General features: G+C 37.4%; 2 protein-coding genes and 1 long non-coding RNA gene across 12 annotated transcripts in view; 2 read left to right on the forward strand and 1 right to left on the reverse strand.

Annotated features, from left to right (window-relative positions):
* The window catches only part of ppip5k1a (diphosphoinositol pentakisphosphate kinase 1a), a 33138-nt gene extending 16637 nt beyond the window's left edge, over positions 1-16501 (forward strand). For 2 of the 10 annotated variants that reach the window (XM_056258990.1, XM_056258989.1), the window contains exons 16-32: positions 2160-2281; positions 2374-2556; positions 2667-2808; positions 2922-3145; positions 4502-4629; positions 4722-4836; positions 5992-6099; positions 6263-6376; positions 6482-6622; positions 6781-6874; positions 7722-7847; positions 8188-8217; positions 9198-9260; positions 12747-12926; positions 14822-14959; positions 15112-15225; positions 15902-16501. In XM_056258990.1, coding sequence (XP_056114965.1) covers positions 2160-2281; positions 2374-2556; positions 2667-2808; positions 2922-3145; positions 4502-4629; positions 4722-4836; positions 5992-6099; positions 6263-6376; positions 6482-6622; positions 6781-6874; positions 7722-7847; positions 8188-8217; positions 9198-9260; positions 12747-12926; positions 14822-14959; positions 15112-15225; positions 15902-16494 — 2615 coding nt within the window. In that variant the 3' untranslated portion in view covers positions 16495-16501. Of the gene's footprint in view, positions 1-2159; positions 2282-2373; positions 2557-2666; positions 2809-2921; positions 3146-4501; positions 4630-4721; positions 4837-5991; positions 6100-6262; positions 6377-6481; positions 6623-6780; positions 6875-7721; positions 7848-8187; positions 8218-9197; positions 9261-12102; positions 12163-12746; positions 12974-14821; positions 14960-15111; positions 15226-15901 lie in introns of those variants that run through there. The other 8 variants (XR_008807785.1, XM_056258992.1, XM_056258991.1 and 5 more) reach the window with 8 other exon arrangements.
* A 931-nt stretch (positions 16502-17432) lies between these two features.
* Positions 17433-18426, forward strand: LOC130091224 (uncharacterized). The gene is made up of 2 exons (XR_008807786.1): positions 17433-18054; positions 18091-18426. It is a non-coding gene; the product is annotated as an uncharacterized LOC130091224 (long non-coding RNA).
* Positions 18427-20525: 2099 nt separating this feature from the next.
* Positions 20526-22524, reverse strand: part of map1aa (microtubule-associated protein 1Aa) — a 30982-nt gene continuing 28983 nt past the window's right edge. Inside the window, exon 8 of the mRNA XM_056258981.1 lies at positions 20526-20562. The gene's annotated coding sequence lies outside the window, so the exon portion shown is untranslated. The remainder of the gene's footprint in view (positions 20563-22524) is intronic.

Raw genomic sequence — 22524 nt, forward strand, 5'->3', positions numbered from 1 at the left:
TGCATACAAGTTACTAACTGACAACTTTGCAGCTTGTTCCGTTGTACATAGTCAATGCTATAAATTCAGTATAGATATTCAGTATAGAGTCCTTATTAAATATTCCACACACATCGAAATGAATGTGATGCATTGTGGTAACATCGTTCATGTGTACCTGGTCACTTCATGTGTTTTTTCTGATTAGATAGCTCTCCCATTAATGAAAAGACCGAAAGAGAGGACATTTTTTTTCGCATTCCAGATGAAACTGGACACACTGGACAGCATCGCTGCAGAGAAGTAGCTGAGCATCTTTTCAGCAAGCCGACGCGCAAACTGCCACAAATGAAACAAAGTTTAAATTACAAAAATGTTTACTTTAGACCAGGTTTCAGTTGGTCAGTGGCGCAGTCTATTTCAGTTGCCTCAAAATAGCAACGCGCCAACAATGCGCCTGACCCACACGCCCATGGGCGCACAAATGGGTGCACAAATGGGCGCAAATGTATTTGCTATTTGAACAACGTGGCGCAGGACGTGAAAATAACTGCCTCGGGCTGAAACTAGCAAAAGACACTTGTGTCGCACCTGGCGCTGCGTTGGTGTGTTTGATTAGGGTTGGAGCAAAACTGTTGAGCGAGGGCCAGAGTTGAGAACCCCTTTAGATGTTATTTTTCTAGAGTCCACAAATCTCATGCTTTCAACACCTTATTACACCTTTCTAATCCTACATTACACCTAAATCTAACTGATTAACATTCATATTAATGACGGTGACATTTTAATAATGTTCATTATTCAGTCATCTACAAACATTATATAATGCTTAATAAATCAGTACTTGGTGCATTTTCAAATATGAATATATTAATCATAGTTAAATTACTGACTAACAGTTGAGTAATGACTAATTAAACAAAAATGTAATGCACATAGAGTGCTGCAAAGTCCTAAAACCCGGAAATGAGCATTTATGAACTTTAGGAACTTTATGAACTTTCATTGATCAGAAGTCAATGGACTTTTTTCAATGGGTTTTTGGTTAAATGCCTGTGGTTAACACAAGCTCGGGATATTTTTCACGTTTTATTCTATGACAAAATACTACATCAGTTATACCCCACTCATGAATTCTTTTAGCTTTTACGTGCCTTGAAAAAGGCATTTGGTGACGTTGATGTCATGCAACTGTGGTGTAGTTCTTTATAGCTTAACTTCAGCTGCTGCAGATTGTATGTATGCTTCTATATTCATAAACGTGTTCATTTGTGAAGATTATCTTGATTAACAAAATGTGTAAGAATTATAAACTTTTGTCACAGAGCTTATTTTCTGCAATAATCCAAAAGCTAATGGATTTTGAGGAAACCAGAGTGATGGAAACTTCTGGGTTGGCTTGCAAAAATACACCATCCCTGGAGCACTCTATTAACCAAAGATCTGTGAAGCATTTATTATAAGATCCTTGAAGTTAATACAATGTAAGGTATTATTAAGTGTTACCCAATTTTGGGATAAAACCCAGTGCCTATTCAGCAGTCTTCGTATTATATGCTTCCCATTTTCTTGTTTGTTCTTAGATATCATTTCTGCTTTTTTTTTTCTGTGCAGCGGTATTTTTTTAATGTCATTCACACACCATAGAAGTGTCACAAAACCATATTGTGCGCTGTAAGTCTTCTGATACTTTGGTCTGAGGAACAGACTTACATTTTAATCATTGTTCACTGATAATCTTTCATTCTTCCTTATCTTGCAAATTAGATTTGCGTTTACGTTTTGCTTACTGATTGGTTGTGTGATATGGAACAACCAAAGGTGTTTACTTTCAGTGACATCAAACTTGGATCAATGTGTCTGAGGTTGCCAAATTTGAGTGAATGAGATTTTAGAGCAAAATAACCTTTTGGACATGTTAACTTTGACATGTTAACCTTCAGACCTATAATAGTAGTGTTTAACCCTGTTCATAGAGACCCACTATCCTGCAGAATTTCATTCCAGCCTGCTCCAACACCCATGCCTCTAATTGTCAGTTAAGACCTTGATTATGGTTGGAGCTAAACCCCGGAAAGACAGTGGGTTTTCAGGAACAGGGTTGATTACACTTGTTCTATATGGCTATTTAGTCTCACCAAGTTTTTCTCTGTAAATGTTATGTTCTTGACTACTTATAGGGGATTATGCTGGCTTTCCAGGCTGTGGCCTGCTCAGGTTACACAGCACCTACCGACATGACCTCAAGATCTATGCCTCGGATGAGGGCAGGGTGCAAATGACTGCTGCTGCCTTTGCAAAGGTCCTCAGCCACAACAAATACAGGTCTTCTAAGGTTTAGGGATATAAAGTTATCAGAGGATGTTAAGCTGGTGTTGGTTGTCTGCCTCTCAGGGTCTCTTGGCACTGGAAGGGGAACTGACACCCATCCTGGTCCAGATGGTAAAGAGTGCAAATATGAATGGCCTGCTGGATAACGATATCGACTCCCTCAGCGGCTGTCAGCAGAGGGTTAAGGCCAGACTTCATGAGATCATGCAGAAAGATCAAATCTTCACAGAAGAAGACTTTGACAGGGTAAATCAGAGCGTCAGACATCTTTTGAACTATGGGGTGTATTTCAGTCCCTCCACTGACTTGAAATGAAAAGCACATCTGTGTCCACTTCATCTCTTTTGTTTCTCCAGCTGGCTCCAACATGCAGCAGCTCTCTGGTGAACTCTATGAAGGCTGTGGAGAATCCAGTGAGTATGTGTGATCAAGTCTACACCCTTGTCCAGAGCCTCACCTCACAGATCCGCAAAAGACTTGAAGACCCCAAATCAGCAGGTGATTGCTCTGTGCTCACTTAAAAAAAGACAGAAAAGAAAAGCGCACTTTAAAAGGCTATACAGATAAACTTGATACAACCTGAGTAAATGAGTTTGAGTTGCCTCTCTCAGATTTACAGCTGTACCACAGCGAGACACTGGAGATGATGCTGCAGCGCTGGTCTAAGTTGGAAAGGGACTTCCGCATGAAGAGCGGCCGCTACGACATCAGCAAGATTCCTGACATTTATGACTGTGTTAAGTATGACGTGCAGCACAACAGCTCCCTGGGCCTGGAGGACACAGGGGAACTCTTCAAGCTCTCTCGAGCTCTAGCCGACATTGTCATACCTCAGGTGTGTGAGGAAATTCTGAAACGTGAACCTGTATGTTTTGCTCTTAGCTAAAGTTTATTTTTCCTTCAGTTGCTTATGTGAATAGGGCTTGTCAGAATACAAGTATTTCACTAGAAATTTTCACTAGCATTTTTTCGTTAAAGTTTTAGTTTAAATAAGTCTATATAGGTTTTATTTAGCTTTAGTTTTAGTTATTTTAGTTCTTTAACTTAAACTAAATGTAAATAAGAAATGTTGCCTTAAAACTAAGTTAGTTCTGAAGGTAAAAGTGGGTCCAACTCCTGAAATACATTTTTAAAAAAATATTTTATTGTATTTCAGTTTTAATATATATATATTTTTTTATTTCAAGAATTTAAAATGTTTTTATTTTTGCTATTTTTGCGACTTGCTACAAAATAGTGATACTCTTGGGTACTGTGATCTAGTCTTCTAGGTAATAAAAGAGCGTTTATTTTTAGTTATACCGTGGTCTCTCTGAATACTCGAATTTGATTGGCTGGAAGGTGTGCAAAAAACTTTTAATGCACAGGTATTTCCAAGTCAGTTTAATCACTATTCTACATTAATGCGCTGTTTTCATTGAAGAGCAAACACACAAACGCCACTCACACACATTCAGGAGTACAGAAACTTATCAACACTGCCCTGTGACTTTTAGAAATAAAATAGCTTCGCTACTGAATTGCTACATTATATTTCTCAGCAAAGAGGGGGTTACATCGCTATTCTGAAGTAATTAAACTCACAGCTTCGTTGTTAATAGAGAGAGACACTGAACAGACGCAGGTACAAATCTCTCTCTCTCTCTCTCTCTCTCTCTCTCTCTCTCTCTCTCTCTCTCTCTCTCTCTCTCTCTCTCTCTCTCTCTCTCTCTCTCTCTCTCTCTCTCTCTCTCTCTCTCTCTCTCTCTCTCTCGATAATTCAAGTAAATGCTATAATTAATTCATTCAAAATCAAATAAATGTAATCTTACGCACTACTTTATCTCTGTGTCTGATTCAAAGCGGCTGAATGCTAGATAATGAACCGTAACTGCCGAAAAGAATCATCAATTTTATCCTTTTGGTCAAATATTGTGCTGTAATCATCAATAACAGCTTTAAATTGTCAATGCTGACAAATGACCATATGGTATAAGCGGGATAATCCATGGCTAGCTGTGCATTAAGCGATTTTAATGCACTTTGTAGAGGCGTCGGGCGGTTATTTGCCTCCACGTCATCCATTAAAATCGGATGGATGACGTGGACTTGTTTTTTCATTTTTTTCCCAAAACGCCTCTACCCAGTATTCCACACAAAGCCAGGATTTGCTATTGTACATCTGATTGTAAACTTCTTTTTTTTTTTTTAGGAGTATGGCATTAATAACGTGGAAAAGCTGGATATTGCATATGCCTACTGTCTGCCTTTAGTAAAGAAAATTCTACTGGACCTTCAGAGAACACATGAGGACGAGTCTGTAAACAAGCTGCATCCTCTGTGAGTGCCCTGTTTTTTACTCTCATCTCTTTTTCTTTTATTTGGTCTCTCCCATTGACCATAAGAGATTTGTCCATATCTTTGTATCCCAGATACTCGCGTGGAGTGCTGTCACCAGGCAGGCATGTCCGAACTCGGCTGTATTTCACGAGTGAGAGTCACGTCCACTCCCTGCTTAGCATCTTCCGTTATGGCGGCCTATTGGATGTAAGTATTATAGTACATTATAAAGAGAAATGACGAGGAAAATAGAGAATCGAAGTGACGCACACATAAGCTGTCCTGTCTACTGTCCTTCATGACTATGCTTAACACATGTAAAAAGTGCACTGGTAACACTTTACAATAAGGTTCATTAGTTAACTACCTTAGTTAACATGAACTAATAATGAACAATACTTCTTACAGCATTTATTAATCTCAGTTCATGTTAATTTCAACATTTACTAAGACGTTATACAATCAAAGGTTGTATTTGTTAACACTAGTTAATGCACTGTGAACTAACATGAACAAACAATGAACAGCTGTATTTTTATTAACTAACATTACCAAAGATTAATAAATACTGTAACAAATGTATTTCTCATTGTTAGTTCATGTTAGTTAATAAATTAACTAATGTTAACTAATGAACCTTATTGTAAACATCGAGTTTATACTCAATGGATACTTCGTTCGGACTATAAAGGTTAGAATGAAACGGTCTCTTCTTCACTCAAATTAAAAAATCTAATCAAAATAATCTAATCTAATCAAAATAAAAAACAAATGCTCATGCTACATGTGTGTAGCATCTTTGTTTGTAGCATGATAAAATGCAGTGATTGCCTCTAATTCCAAATGGCTACAGATATTTTAAAGGCCAGAGCTGGACGATGACACCACTGTTTTTTAATAGAACTGCGCTATATAAATAAAGGTGACTTTACCATAAATGATTGTTAGTACATTTAGCAGGATACTTTAACCATGTTTCAAAGACAATAGAAGTATTTATGAAATTACCTATAAAGATTTTGTGAAGTCCTAAAGTTCTTAGTGTGTCAAAAAAATGCATTTAAGCTAAATTTAAACTATTATCCATTTTCACTTAATTGCAGTCAACATCTACTTAAGCATCTGAAAACATTACATTCAGTTTGCACTTAAATATATTTTAAAGTATATTATTTCCGTAGTAAGTACTCTTGAAAAACAAAAATTAAGTATGCTACTTATTTCACAAGGGTAAAGTTGTACAAAAGCTACAGCAAAAGTACAAATGCAGAACAATAAGAGAGAACAGCAACACTTTTTTTGGAGCAAGAACCTTTGATTGTGGTTTCGGTTAACTGTTAAAGGATACATATGATGTTTCAGGAGGAGAAGGACCAGCAGTGGAAGAGAGCCATGGATTATCTAAGTGCAGTGTCTGAGCTCAACTACATGACCCAGATCGTCATTATGCTCTACGAAGACAACAACAAGGTACATCCTGCTCTCACTGTCTGTTCTACTCAACTGAGGTACAGAATAAACATAAGTGAACTGTCATAACTGAGCTGGCCAATGTTTTGTTTGAGTGGGGACTGTGTAGTCTCAAAAGAGTTCTTCAAAGAAATGTGACAGTTGTGATGTTGTGTTAACTCAGGACCCATCCTCTGAAGAGCGCTTCCATGTGGAACTGCATTTCAGCCCTGGGGTCAAAGTATCTGAGGAGGAGAGCGCTCCGATGGGATTTGGTTTCCGTCCAGCCTCTGCTGAAGTATACAGAATTTCATCATGTATTGGATTAGGTTGTTGTTCAGCTAATCATAGCTAGTTTTGTTTTTTGAATTTTCCATATCTGTGTTTGTGTGTGTTGACATAGAATGACCAAAAGCAAACAGACCCTGGTAGTTTGGAAAATCTTGCCCGAGATGAGCCCGACCGTGCCTTGCCCCTTTCGGAGGCCATCAGCACCCAGAGGAAATCCCCTCTGATTCGGAATCGCAAGACTGGCTCCATGGAGGTATCACAGCCGCCATCACACTCAACCACCTACTATGCCAATCATTGTACAGTGTGCTTTGTAAAATACTTGTATAAATCTCTGTGGCGTCAAATTGACTGAATCAGGCAGGGTTTTATGTACCATAATTCAACAGTTCTATTTGTGTCTGTGCACAGGTCCTATCGGAAAGCTCATCCTCTAAAGGGGGGAGCTATCGCCTCTTCCCCTCCTGCTCACGTCAGTCTCCAGAGATGAAGCAGAGCGGATTAGGTTGGTATCATGTGTCTGTCCCTCAGTCAGCCTCAACAACTGCTGTTTATCTCTTCTCCCTGACAGGAACACACCCTCTCAATCCAAGGCAACACTATATTGCATGTTATTTCCGGTGTAAAAGCCATTAGCTGACCACTTGCATAGACGTTACCTAGGAAATTGGTGGATACACACTTCAGATCCAGACAGAGACGGAGTTTGTTGCATGATGGTGGGATGATGCTGTTCATTTTTAGACATTTTGGAGCAATCATTCTGTGTTTTGCTTTAGCCTATTTAAACTGTGTTTTAAATAAATTAGTGCTGTAATCTGTGATGACCGTTTAGTTGGCTTTTTATACACCTATGAAAGAAAGTGCCTTGAATTTGCTGCAATTCTAAAAGTTTAAAATTTTGCATGGTAAAAAAGCATATTTCAAACAAGGTTGAAAATTGGCAAAATATAATCCTGCATGCAGTCTGACATATTTCATACCTAACTATTTGAAGTTAATTTGTGTAATCTACTATTAATGACATGTGAACGCTAATGTTCACTAATATCATACTTATCTGCTGTTTTGCTAAGGTTTTTTTTTTTGTGTTCATAATTGCTCCTAATAGATATAATGTATATATTTCCATGAAAATTTCCCTGCCCAGAACATTGCTTCTGTCTTTTGTTCATTAGATTTCGCTCTACTAGCCTGTCATTGATGTTCGCCAAACCGTAATGGTTTTGGCATGAGTCATGTATTATGATTTTATAGTCCTCTCACTCCCTCTGCAGTAACTGCTGTGTTTTGATTAATAAGTGCATGTGGTTGGTGTGCACACTAATTCCGTGATCTAACCCCCTCTGCAGGCTCTCAGTGCGCTGGTCTCTTCAGCACCACCGTCCTGGGGGGCTCCTCTAGTGCCCCTAACCTTCAGGACTACGCACGCACACACCGCAAAAAATTCTCCTCAGGCAGTTTGACCTATAAAGACGGTATGTGCTCAGTCCACCTTCTCTCACAGAGATAATAAAAGAGTTTACAATGCAGGAACTCTAGGTAAAGGGCACTTCCTGTAAAGTTTAGGATTAAGAACTCTCGTTACATCAGGTCCTGATGGTGTATCGCACATCTCGCTGTCATACTCACCATTTCAGATCTGGTTCATGTTCATGGTCTTGAATGTGTGGTGTCCAAAAGCTCATGGAGTCTGCTGTGTCATTTATTGTCGTTCTGAAATTGTCTTTGTTTCTTGTCATTTATCATATTTTGTGAGCAGTGTTTTATTTTTGACATCATTTAAATGGAAGCACATATTTTTATGTACCGCAGCAGGAATCCAAAAAAGTTTGAAGCAAAAACATGGTAAGATTGTAGATTTAGTAAACGGCAAACTATTACCCATTAAATTGGTGTTGAAATTATTACTAAATTTGATAAATGATTCAGTGCTCTTTGGAGTGCTCTTACATACCGATTCCTTCCAGAATGTTCAGTTTTTACTCTCCTGGTGAAACACTTTGTCCACAAGGTGTCAGTGTCACATTGTTTGGCGTTCTCCCCGTTTCAGTTCCCATTTCCTGTCCTGTTTTCTTTACTGCCGTTTTGCAGTTCTAACTTTACTTTCTCATTTGTTACTATTGTATACATGAGCCTTTATATTTATGCTTATTAGCTTCATTTTAAACCTCTGGCTGGTCTCTAGGACTGGCTGGTCATTCCCCAGTTTCTTTGTCTTCACTGTTGTGTGTGGTTGTGTCCTGTGAAGGCATTGCTGTTACGCTACAGGCTCTCAGAGCTGCTTAAATTACATAGGTGAGGGGTTGATCTGACCGTCTCAAGCTTTTCATGCTTCTGTCCACCATTTTGTTTGTTCTGAGAGATGACATCTGATAAGATGGCATCTGTATTTATAGTAGAGAAGTGCCCATGAAGTGACAAGCCCAAAATATTACTGTAGCTAAAGCGTTATAAATAGATCCACTCATTTACTGTGGCGACTCTGTGAAGACATTTAAGCAGACTTCTTATTGTCATTTTCTTTTTTCTTCTTTTACTTAAATAGGAATAGCCTCAGTGAACCTATCTGTGAGATTAACATCTTCCTCGTAATATGAAACATTCTCACTCTTTAGCTAAAACGCGACTAAACGCTGCTCTTCCTGCTTCCTGTCCCAGTGTTTCCGAGTCTGTATCCTGCTGTAGTCACAGTAGAAGCCCAGCCCTACTACACTCCTCACCCTACTATCCTTGACAGTCTCACACCTTCAGCTCTGTAACACCATCCCCATCCTACACAGGTGTACTGTAAAAATGGTAACTAGTGACCTTTTTTATTTCCTCAGAGTTGTTGTCTATGCCGGCAGTAAAGCGATTTTCTGTGTCGTTTGCAAAGCATCCGACTAATGGTACGTCTGCTTCTCTTCAAGTATATTTCCACTTTTTCTTTTTCCTCCACCTCCCTTTGTTTTGCATGCCAATGGAAACCTATTTTCTTTTCGGAAATTTATGTTGGTTTTGTTTTCTTTCACGTGATTTCTGCCATCTTTTTAAACATTCAACCAGCCTCTTACCCTTTCCACATACACCACTATCGCTATCTGAAACCTCCTGCGGACAACTCTCACTCTCACCCAGTGACTCAATGTTAATCAGTTTATGATTGACTGTTTGTGTGGATGAGTTTAAGCACGTGTTTGTGTTTCCTGTGCTTGTATGTGCACAAGTCTGTGGGGCGGTGAGTGTAGTACGCTGCAAAAAAATATCATGTTCTTATGTCAGTATTTTTGTCTTGTTTTACATTTGGGAAGAAAAATTACATAAGATTCATTATGTTTGAACAGCAGTGTATGTCCGAGAGAATATATTGAATTAAGTTATTAAAAAAACAATTAGTAAATTCACTGAGAAAAATAAAGTGAGAATATATATTCTCTGAAATCAAGTTAAAATATTTTGTATAATGTTGTAAAGTAATTGAATTTAGTTTGTGATCATTTCTATGAAAATAATAACAAAAATACTGAGATACTAAGATGATGATTTTTTTTTTCAAGTGTACAATTATGAATAGATATTCAAGATAATGAATCTGAGCCACTACTGGACAGTACACCGGTGATTAAACCTTTCCCCTGTTAGCTCTCGTATTAATGAACAGTGTTTTTCACTGTTTTGACAGGTTTTAATAGCAGACAGGGATTGTTCACTGGGAAGTGGTTCACCTGACACTCTTTTACCCCATTAATCTTCTCTCTTTTTTATTTAAATTCAATGTGGTTGTGCACTGTAATTATGTTAAATGTTGTGAATGTTGAGTTATGAAGCCAAGGAGTATTTTACCCTGTTTTTCTTTGATTCTTCATGGGAGGCAGCTTAAAATCTCAGCGCTCTACATCTGCAGTCCTGTCTACAGAAAAAGAGGCCATTATATTTGGAAATGCTAAAAACGACTAGCATTTCTTTCAAATTGAAATCTTCAAAAATGAGAGTAAAATAACCTACCACACTTGCAGAAACAGATGAACTCCTAGCCAGTGTCTTTTGTGGTTCTCAACACATGTGCTGTGCATAATCTGCATGTTTATGTTATGTTGGTTTAGATGATATCAGTGTATTTCTCTCTCTGGAAAAGAATCGTCTTCCATATGTTGTGATCAAAAGGATGTCCGGAGATGTTGTCTAGCATAAACAAACCTGAATGGAGGTGATAACAAAGGTCAAGAAGAACAATGCAAAAGAGCTGCTTGTAAACTGATGTGAATTACCGCAGTGTGTTATGTAGGTGTATTTGGACACAGTCCTGTATGTGTTCAGTACATCTCATGCAAAGCTTAAGATGGTCCCTGATCCACCTACACTATCCCATTCCCTGCCAGATCCCACACTCTCTACCCACCACACATTCCCAGCCATCCAGCTCTTCGAAGCCTTTCACATAGGAGCCTTTCCTCCAACCTAATTATGTCTATGTAGTTAATAAGAAATACTCGCTTGCCTTCATGTCTCTGAAACGAGTGCACACTCTTTAATTTAAACAAATTAAATTCATTCAGCCTAATTATTATCCTTTTGTGTTTTCCCCGGTAAGTGTGTAAATGTGGGTCAGGTGGGTATCAACCTTCACCACAAGGATAGTTAAACCTGCAATCTTCTACATTGTGGGCCCCTCCCAATGGTGCACATGATGAAACGGCTTAATAAAGAGATCGTATAATGTTTTAATTAAAATCCAAAAAGGCCAAAAGGTTTCTGTAACGAGTTGTGTTGGGTGTAGCAAATATAATTTACTGATTTACTATAAAAACAATTGAAGTAATTAGAAAATGCACACTATGAACAAATGTGTGTTTGTGTTGGAACAATTGGTTATGATCTAATGACAAATGACATGAACCTAATGAAACTCAAGTATGCATTCAAGCCGCTGAGCCTGATTTTTCATTGGTTCGTAAAAGGATTCTTTATAAACTGCATTCATTAGCAACATTTACAACAAAACTCTACAAACGAAATAATTTTTGTAATATTTTTAAATGATTTAAATAAGTAGTAATTACAATTTTTAAATATTCAAATAGAATGGAAGGGGCATTTGTCTAACAATATTAGTAGCCATCAGGAACATTACCAACAATCTATGTTAAAGGTGTATAAAAATGGCGTTTAAACTAGCACTGAAAAATTTGGGGTCAGTAAGAAATTTGAAATATTTATGCTCATCAAGGCTGCATTTATTTGATCAAAAATACAGTAAAAACAGTAATATTATTACAATTTAAAATAACTGTTTTCTATTTTAATGTATTATAAAATGTAATTTGTTCCTTTGGTACTTGTTTAAAGCTGAATTTTCAGCATCATTACTCCAGTCTTCAGTGTCACATGATCCTTCAGAAATCATTCTAATATGCTGATTTCCTGCTGAAGACATGTTTATTATTAGTGTTGAAAACAGTTGTGCTGCTTACTATTTTTGTCGAAAGTTGTTGTTTTTTTTGTCCAGGATTGTTTGATGAATAGAAAGTTAAAAATAAACAGAAGTCTTTTGTAATATTATAAATGTCTTTACTGTCACTTTTGGTCAATTTAATGCATCCTTGCTGAATAAAAGTATTATTTTCTTAAAAAAAAAAAAAAAAAAAATCTTACTGACCACAAAGTTTTTGTGTAATGATGTGACCTTCTCATGGTGTAGTATTCTAGTCGGGCTGTGATGTTTGACTCCACTGAGCACTGTATTCACTTCAGGCACACAGGATGACACTTCTGCCGTGGCGGTTAAACCACCTCTATGGTGGTCTGGCTCAGGTAAATGATAGATCTTTATCCCACTGTGCAGCTTTAATCCAGTCAGGACGATTGAGTTAATCCACTGGGCCTAACTACACAGTGTCCGTGTGCATGCTGAAGAACTCACAGTGTGAGGAAAAGTAGATCTGTTTAGAAGTTCTAGATGTCAGTGTGGGAATGTAGACCATGTCTGTGTATAGCTTAGTGAGTTGTTCCTTGAATCCCTTGTGGTCTTGTGCCTTAAGCGATGAATGTTGACTCCAGGAGATGGTACTGTTTCCTTTGCACTCTCTGTGCATAGAACTGTACACCATTGTTTGTGGATGAAGGCGGTGGACTACAATGGACTTAAGTGCTGCTGTGTGTTTGCTTGGGATTACCTGCTGGTGACCAGTTGCTCAAGGCCCTTGTTTAGGTGTGTTTAAATGTGGAGAAGTGTCTATTAAACGCTGTCAGACCTATTGTGGGGAGTTTTTCTGATAGCATGCTGAGTAAATGAAACGGTAATCTCTGTACCCATGAGGACCCCATGCCCTCACCCGTCTGCTTTCCAACCCCTACTTCCCACTCTTCTCTTCCCTGCTTTGCCTCTTCTTCCTCAGAACCCCTGGAAGAGCACCAGGTAGCCCAGCTGCTGAGGCGCTTTTCCAACGACCCCAATATTGGCCACCCGTTCTGTTTGGACAGTGCTTTTGCCCACCACCTCCATCAATGCTCCTACCATCTCCGCCTCTTCCGCAACTGGTTAATCTCTGGCCAGGACCCACTAGAGTACCTTTACGGTCAGCCCTGCGGAGGTCGTTCCGTGCCCTGCTGTGCCGTGACTGCAGTAATGGCCTCAGCTTTGCTCTAGCGCCTCTGCTGTTTGAAGCATGCTTGTGTTATTGGGAAAAGCAGCTTGCAGTGACACAGCTCTTGTTTTTGTTTTTCTTTAACTTAATGAAGTTTATGTAGATTGTGAATATTTTTTTAGGGCTATCAGGAAAATAAAATTAAAATAAAGTGTGATTAATCTTGTGCTTAATGTAAAATTGTTTAATTTGCTACGCTGTTTTCTTGTTAAAAACACACTACCGTTCAAAAGTTTGGGGTCATTAATATTTTTTAAAGTAATTAATACATCTATTCAGCAAGGACACATTAAATTGATCAAAAGTGACAGTAAAGACTTTTACATTGTTACAAAATGTTTCCAATTAAAAATAAATGCATTTTTTTTTTCTATTCATTAAAGAAAACTTAAGGATGTGACACTGAAGACTGAGTATTGGCTGCTGAAAATTCAACTTTGCCATCACAAGAATAAATTACATTTTAAAATATATCCAGAAAACAGGTATTTTAAATGGTAATAATAAGTCACAATATTACTGTTTTTATTTATTTTTGATCAAATAAATGGAGCCATGGTAAGCATAAGAGATGTCTTTCAGATACATTCAAAAATCTTACTGACCCCAAACTTTTAATGAAGTGTAATGAAAATGAACTAATGAAAGGGAACTAAATAACATGCAAGAAATATTTTCCCACCAATGCATAGGTGATATTTCAGATTTTTTTTTTTACTCATTTACCAATTTTTTAAAAATTAATTACACCATAAAAAAGATTGTAATTGACTTTTGTTAATGGTCCCAGCTGGATTGAATTAATAAATGAGCCCTAAAGAGGGTCACCTGTGCTGGTACTCTTGCAAGCTATTCAGACCAGTATTTAGAAAGGACAGAACAGATTGAAACATGTTTTGATGTTGAATTTGGCGTTGTTCAGAGAAGAGGATGGAGAAGCATTAGGAGTGATCTCTCGCTGCTGTTTGCTGGGGTGTGTTGTGTGTCAGATGCATGCCAGTGGCATCTGATTGCAACTGTGTCAGCTTACAGTCGCATCGACTCTCTGACGTATCAAAGTGACAGTTACAGTGACTGACTTGCATGATAGTGGCATATGATTTGAAAGAAAAAGGAATATTGTAAATTTCTGTTCCAATTGTGAGTTATTATTTTCCAAATTTTTATTGTATTAAACTCTCAATAATTATTTAAATCGCTACTTCATACATAATCATACTCTTGCTTGTTTTTTGTTTACATTCTCCATTTTCATAAGTAATAGTCAGAAGTGATGTTTTGTCATGAAATACATGTCTCCTTTTATAAAGTCATGCACTGATTACATGATGATCTGCAGGTGCAGTTCTCACATCCATTCCTGTTTTTATTGCCGTCTCTGCCAGCTCCCTCCTAATTTACGTGTGTTGCTTTCATCTACATTAAGAGTTTGGTTTTTCCAACTAAAAGAAGTGCATAGAGACTAACAATTCATTAACAATGGAGCTTTTTTGTTTTACTTGAAGTTGTGTGTGTAGCTACATTACTACCAGATTATGTATTAGTCTTCATTTTTGAATGTAGATTTAGATTTCCTATGTAATACTGTACGTGCCAAGTCTTGAATGAATGGTAAGGAAGATGAGGTTGGTTTGTTTGTGTGCATGTATGTCTGAATGTTTCCCGCCTGTGACTCTGTTTGTGATTCTGTCACTAACAAGGGTTTGGCAGTAGGTGAAATGACCATTGTCATTGGTTCAGTGGTTATAGACACTTTAGTTTTTCTTAGGTGTACACTGATGTCTGAATAGAGGACTGTTTTCTCTCATCACTTCTCTCATCTGTAGGTTTTGAAGGCTGCTCCATGGTGCCCTCCATCTACCCCCTCGAGACCCTCCACAATTCGCTCTCACTAAAACAAGTCAACGAGTTCCTGACGGCCGTGTGTGAGAATGCAGGAGATTCCCACACCAGGACAACCAGAGGTGATGCCCATAACACCACTCTTTCCATGGATTTAAGTAACCCAGGAAATGACTAATAACATGGCATAGGTTTAGGTCACTCTCAGTTCTTTTGATACTGTAATATAATGCACTTGTGTCCTAACCGTGTGTGCTTGTCTCCGCTTCTGTAGCTTTCTCAGCCATGTTTGACTCCCAGAATCAGCCCACAGGGGAATCTTACATGCCTCACAGAGTGCTGTCCTCCTCTGTTTCAATGCGCCAGCGATCTGATCGGCCGCCCTGGTGTAAGTACTGCTACCCTAAGCTAATTCACATGGAGAATACTCTCAGTACTCAGCATGGGACAATGATATTTGTTAATATTTAAACAACTGGTCCATCCAACTTATGTAACACATTGCAAGCTAAATTCATACATTTTCATGTATGTTGGGATATAATTATGCAAGGTAACAGGATTGGCAGTACACGACAGCCTCGTGCTCACGATTTTGCTTCTTAGAATAAGGATTTACTGTTGATTTCTACAAATATACACTTTTCAATGATCAGTTCTTTACTATACAAAGTCATTGTAACAGTGCTGATTCTTTTTAATAATACAGTATGTCCACTAAAATCCAAAAAAATATAAATAGAAAGAATAAAGATAAATGCTAGCTTTTAATTTTCATATGTTTTTAAATAAAACTGTGTATATTTTGCTAATACATCAAGGAGTAGTGAAAACAGGGGTTGAACAGGCAAAAAAGGGATCCTCATGATGATAGAATTAGTAAAAAAAGCAAAAAACATGTCAAAGTAGAATAAAGTTACTGGATTTTTCTTGATGCATTTAAAAAAACATCTATTTAATTAGCACATAGTAAATCAACTGTCATCTGAAGTCATTTTTTACACAAACACATATGTATGAGAGACACATGGCACCTGTGTGTGTGTGTGTGTTTCTCCATGCAGACAGCAGTGGTCCCTCAAGTACAGTGTCGAGCGCCGGCCCCTCGTCTCCCACCACGGCTGACACATCTCCTCGCTTCAGCTTCAGTGAGAAGATCACCCTCACGCCGCAGAGCAGCGAGGAGATCCACCCGACCCCTCACAACAACAGCCACTGTGTGTCTTCCACGTCCGAAACCAGCCTCCCCTCTGAAGACCCCCTCCCCTCCATACCATCTCCCATCCCGGAGAAACCCAGTGAAATAGAAGTGGACGGCACAGACTCTGCTGGCCAGTGTCTGACAGAGAGGCCCTGCCGTGATGAAGTGTCAAGTCCGGCCCCTGTGGAGCCCACTCCTCCCTGCTCTCTCATGGCAGACAGTTCGCCGCTGACGGAGTCCTCTTGCGGGATGCCCGGCTCCCTGCCTGTGCTTCTGGAGCTCAGAGAGAGCAGCTCAGAGGCCGGCTCCAGCGCCCAGACCCCACTCACGCCCGACGAGCCGGATGAGTTCTTTGATACACAGGAAACGGTTGATGTGTGGGGGGGGAACCCGGAGACCCTGCCACACCCTGGGACGCCACTGGAGGTGGGAGCTCCACATGTGCCTGAGCCGTGAAGGAAACGCAGACCGGGCAGCTCCCCCATATACGTGCGTCCTTCGTCCCATCCCAGCATGCTCTCGCTGTAGTGCCTCAGACCTTCATAAAGTCCTAAGCAAGTCAAAGTGGGATTCCCCTACGTAATTTAAGGGAATAAATGGAGGCCCTCCCTGCGATTGTCACCTTTTGAACTTGAAGCTCAAATGCTCCTGTTAAAAATCTTAATAAACTCTCCTTGTGTTTAATTCTGTAGTGTTATTCAGAGATGCTTCCCGTGTAAAGCATCACTCTAGTCCTACGGCCAGTGAGCAAACATAAGCTGTTAGACGCACTGAAATATTTTTATGTGCACATATTATCTTCCTTGTCTCCAAACGACTGCATTTTTTTTTTTTTCATTAGCTGGTCTGGAAGATATTTTTCAAAGGGACGTGATATTTGATACTAGTTTGTGTTTGCTAAAGTACTTAGTCAAGCTCTTGAATAATGAACTTACACAGCTAAATGCATATTAAAGGGATAGTTCACCCAAAAACGAAGATTCTGAAAAAACTCTCGTCGTTCCAAAACCATAAGACTGGCCCTTGACTCCCAAGTTTCTGGCCCTCCACTAGGAAACTTTGATGCTTTAAAAAGGTCATAAAGACGTTGTAAAAGTAATCCATCCAATGTATGAATCGAGCGAATCAAGTCTTCTGAAGAAACATGATCACTTTAAATGATGAACCGATTTAGTTTAGGCATTTATTCACACATAAACATTGATCAACACGCATACATAGAGCACATCAAATATGGAAAATGGAATTTTCCATATTTGATGTGCTCATGTATGTGTATTACTCAATGTTTTTATGTAAAAAAAAAGCCTAAATTAAATCTGTTCATCATATAAAGAAATCATGTGTTTTCAGAATACTTGCCAATATTTCTTTTACTTTTTTAAAAGGTGAAATATACTTTCAATGGAGGGACATCTCTCAAGTTTGATTACAAATACCTTCATTTGTGTTCTGAGACTGAAGATGAACAGAAGTCCAATGGGTTTGGAACATTAGAGTGAGCAAATGATGACAGAATGTTTTTTTTTTTTTTTTTTTGAACTATTCCTTTAAATTAACGCTACCATTTTATTACTGTTTGCCAAAGCTTGCTATACCACTGTCATAATTTATTAAATCATTATAAAATACATATATATTTAGTCTATATATATATTTATTGACTAATATGCAGCTTACTTTTAACAATGAGACTGCAAATGAGTAAGTCTCCTTTTTTGATATTTTAGTTTTTATTTTTGTAAAACATACAGTGCTCTCGTGGTTTTAAATAATGAAATAGTGGTCTTCATTTCAACTACATTTCTCTCGCTTCACCTTTTTGACAAATGAAATACTTTTTTGTACCGTGACCCTCCCGTTTGGAATCAAATGAAGAGTGTCGTGTACCGAGATTACCATGACGCACAAAAAAAAAAAAGAAGTTTTGTCTGCTTACTGTTTAAAAAAAAAAAGAGAGAAAGATGCTGCTTTTCAGAAGCATATACTGTACTCTTTTTCTTTTGATCTGAACCTGTTCAGGATAAAAAACATTAAGTAAACCTTGGATAGTGGACGTTGTTTACTGAGCATGCAGAATGTGCGTGTAAAAGTAACCGACTCTCACTGATGTAGGACCACTGAGCTTGCAAGACCTCTAGAATCTAGAGACGAGCATTTCACTTCCAACCTCCAGCAGCGTCTGTGAATTATTCCACTCTGCTCAGAGTACAGCGAAGCACACTGAACCCACTGACAACTGTTTCTATAATCATTAAAGCATCTGCCTCTGATAGATTCAACTCAAACGTGTCGTACTGTTGGTGCTGTATGCCGTCTGTGCTGTAGTATTAAATGCCACTTTGATTTAGTGTTTCAAATAAAAATGGCATTGTCTACAGAAAACAATTGTCTTTTTATAACTTCTTATGAGTGAACTGCACTGATTAGATATAAAAATCAAGCACCAGGTTTCTCTGTATTTGACAAGTGGACCTTATTTCACTTGAACCGACAAAAAAATGTAAATTTTCCTCACTAGGTCTGGCATTTCCATATTTGCAATACTTAATTTACTGTCTCAACAAGTGTACACTTGTATAAGCATCATTATCTCTAACCGTTATTCATCCTCGTAACTCGTTGGCATGACAGCGAGGTTCTTATCCTTCACCACCTGGAGGGTTTTCATTCTGTTTACCGCAACCGAAACACATCTTCAACAAGGCATAGTGAACCATCTTCATAGTATCACATCTGAATTCAAGTCCCACCAGCAAACAGAATCCAAAATGTATGTATTTCCATATGATTAGGATCACTGAACAGTAGGGCATTGTTGGCATTTCCCGCTGCTGTGCCAAGCACTGCTTTCTGTTTTCTTTAACACAAGGCTGTTGTTCATTTCCATGCCTTTCTCTCAGAAACAGACATGGATGGAAGAAGAGATAATAGGCATGTGACCCAGACAGTGATGTCATCGTCATGTGAATTCAGCTCGCTTTTCGGTAGGGAGGCTGCTATGTAGGCTGATCCCCTATTCTTTCAAACCCTCGAATCGTGTGAATGTGTTCTAGAACATTCTTTGCTTTAATTTTATTCAAGATGTTTACTGCAGTAAATGAATCAAAACGAGTCTTTTCAGGCTTGAAATCGAAATAAAGGACTCAATATTCAGTGTTTTATCTCAAACTCTATGTAAAACTATAAAATAATTTCAACTAGTTGCCAAGGAAACATTAGTTTAACTTGGTCTTGATCCACTACAATAACAATAAAGTAATAAAAATGGCAAAAACATGACAAAATGACTAAACCTTACTGAAATTAAAACTAATTCAACATATTGATAAAAACTATAATAGTATCTTACTAACATAACTCTGTATAAAAGTACATAATGTTTGACGTATGTACTTTTCATTTATTTTAAACGTGTGGTTACACTTTATTCCACTTTAAAAATTCTACTAACTGTAATTAAATTTGCAACTACCTGTCAACTAACTCAATTCAAATTTATTTGTATAGCGCTTTTCACAATACATATTGTTTCAAAGCAGCTTTACAGAAAGTGCATTTCAGAAATGTACATAGAAAAAATACAGTTAGTTAATCATGTATTAATTTAGGGCATAACATATAAACTCTCATTAGAGTATTAGTAGACTGGTTAGTAGAATAAGTTGACATGTAGTTGCAAAGTTACTTATAGTTAGTAGACTGTCTAAAGTGGACTATTGAAATAAAAGTGTTATTTCAATGAAAATAAGGTGTATACTCGCATTAGATTTCCGTGGGAGACATTCCATGATTCTGACAGCTGACTCAAGGAAAGGCTCAAACTTGTTGATATTTTTCCATTAACATATTTTATTAGTGATTATCAGGTTTACCTTTCTACAACATTTGTAGACACTCATTTAGAGAGCTTAAAGAAAGATACAGAGTATTGCACATAAAGAGAGAGAAAAATAAAAGCAAACGTAATGAAAACATGGAAAATGAAAAATAAATCCAAGTCTACATTTTCTTAACAACACTGCACGCTGGAAATGATAGCGCGGCCTGGTTATATGTGCCTTTCAGTACAATTATCATTTAAATATGTTTAAAATAGTACTTTATTTAATATAACTATGAACTATTACATACAAGTTCGAAATTAAGATCACATGCATTAAACAGCTAGGCTCAATGGAATGCTATATTTCAGTTTTGATTCTACTGAGATGGCAAACTCAACATTGCAACTAAGGGATGTTTTGCACAGCACATCACGACTATTTTATTTTTCAAACTTTTTCAGTTGTCATCTTAAAAAAAAATCAAACAAAATAAATAAATCACACAAGACACTTACAAATCTTGAATATAAAACGTGATCAGTGATCTAGTCACTTGATCTGGCAGTCTGCAGTCTGGTACTTGTATGTGTTTGTTTTGTTTTCTGTGGTACTGCGAAGTCACATCTGGGTTTCACCATGTCACGCAGAACATCTCTGCAGCACAGCCAAATAACCAGTAGCTCAAAAGTTACAGCACCTTAAAAACATTAGAGGCAAGCATTAACCGTGTATCCTCATACATTTATCCTCAGAGAAATATAAAGGAGTGTGCTGAACCATACAGTATTCTGTCATTTTGTCTAGATTTTTCTCCAATGATGAAGGTCAACAATCAAATCTTATTGACCAATAAGAGAGACTATGTAAATCAGAATTGTAAAAACTAAAATCTTGTGAACAGTATGAATATTACAGTTTCAATTTGGACCCAAATGGAACGGAACTAAAAAAAAAAGACGTTTTCCCTTAAAACCTTCTTTCTTTAATATAGGAATGGATTGAGCCAAGCACCTAAAAGCATAGCAGTACTTAAATGCATGTTCAGGCTGTTACCTCATGGTAATATACATGCAGCGCATACAGTACTTTAACACAGTTTTCTATCCATCAGTCGTTGATACAAGATCATTATTCCTTTCATCTTTGATCCTGCTCTGTGACAAGAGCAGTAGTGTCACATGATCAGATATTTTTTAACCTTACATATTTAAAAATGCACAAAGAAAAACGTTTGCAATTCTGGGCGTATTATGACAGCATGTTTTCTGTCCATCACTGCTCATTCTGAACAGAGAGACAAAAAAAATAAACAGTAAAAAGTGATCAGTTGACTTAACTACCTGTAAGATACCTGTAAATAAACTTAAAGCGTAATTGAAAAAATGAAGTCATGTGGAATTGTCAAGTTCACATAACTTAATTTTTTCAATTACGCATTAAGTTTATAACTTAATAATTTTAAGCCCCCTCTTTTTAAGTTAAGTCAACTGATCACTTTTTACAGTGAACTTGCCAGTCTTTGAATCAAGAAATTACTTGTATACTTCAAAATGTCACCTATATCCTCATCGTTTATTGATTGGAAAACAACAGCTCTTGCAGTACCGGTCAAGATAAAGGTTTATGTCTCATATAAAAGCCACAATGTGCTTTGAATAACTTTAAACACACAATAACATTTTTGGAATAGGTTTAAGTGCAGTATCCGTAGCTCACTTCTTTCATATAACCCTATGCAAAAACATGGAAAAAAACTTTCATACATAATTGTATTCATTGAATACCATGCATTTCCATTGGCTTGCATTTTCTCAGTCATCCTTTCTTCCCATTCCTTTACATTAAGCAATTTTGTCTTATATACATTTTATAACCAATAGAAATCAAGGGGAAATCATTACAAGGTGCTAAAGAAGTTTCTTCAAAATCGGACGAAATTAGGAATAAAACATACTTCTCAATGTCATAAACACTAAAAATAATCATAAACTCTGTGAACATACACTTTATACATCATTTAATGAGAAAATAAGATTTGACTCCAAAACTTCCACTCTGTTATTTAGTGCTGACAATAAACCTACCATCTAAACATTATTCTTTATTCAATTGTTTTTCAGCATTAATTTACAAACAGAATTTTGTCCCGATCTAGTAGCAATCTTTAATTACTATTATTAATTTAATGTTGCTGATGCTGTCATTCTACTATACAAATTCAAAGCAAGGACAGGAATGTAAAGTCATTTTGTGCAAAGCACATAAGTTGCAGCACAACTACATGTCCAGCATATGCATTTTTATTTAATTATTTTTAAATCTCTTCATCTTTTTTGTTAACTAAATTCCTATTTGTGAAAGACTAGCACCCAGGTATTTGTTAAACTCTCTGCGGAGTTATATAGCCTCAATTGCCATTTGCACAGTAGGTATCTGAATGTGGGAAACCTTGATTAATAGAAGATTATTTTACATGTAGAGTGTGTGTTTGTGCTATGTAAGAGGATGATATATAAATCAGGGCCTCAAAGCAAATGAGAAAGTGTACATGAACTAATCAGATGAAAGCAGGGGTATCTAATCTGGTTGAGAAGCAGTATTTGGTGACTTTCTGGTGCTTTTGTTCATAAATAAGTAAAGAGGTATACTTGTGCTTCAG

The sequence above is a fragment of the Rhinichthys klamathensis genome, unplaced genomic scaffold (genome assembly GCF_029890125.1).
Source record: "Rhinichthys klamathensis goyatoka isolate OS25496 unplaced genomic scaffold, OSU_Roscu_1.1 h1tg000161l_1, whole genome shotgun sequence".
Classification (NCBI taxonomy): Eukaryota; Metazoa; Chordata; class Actinopteri; order Cypriniformes; family Leuciscidae; genus Rhinichthys; species Rhinichthys klamathensis.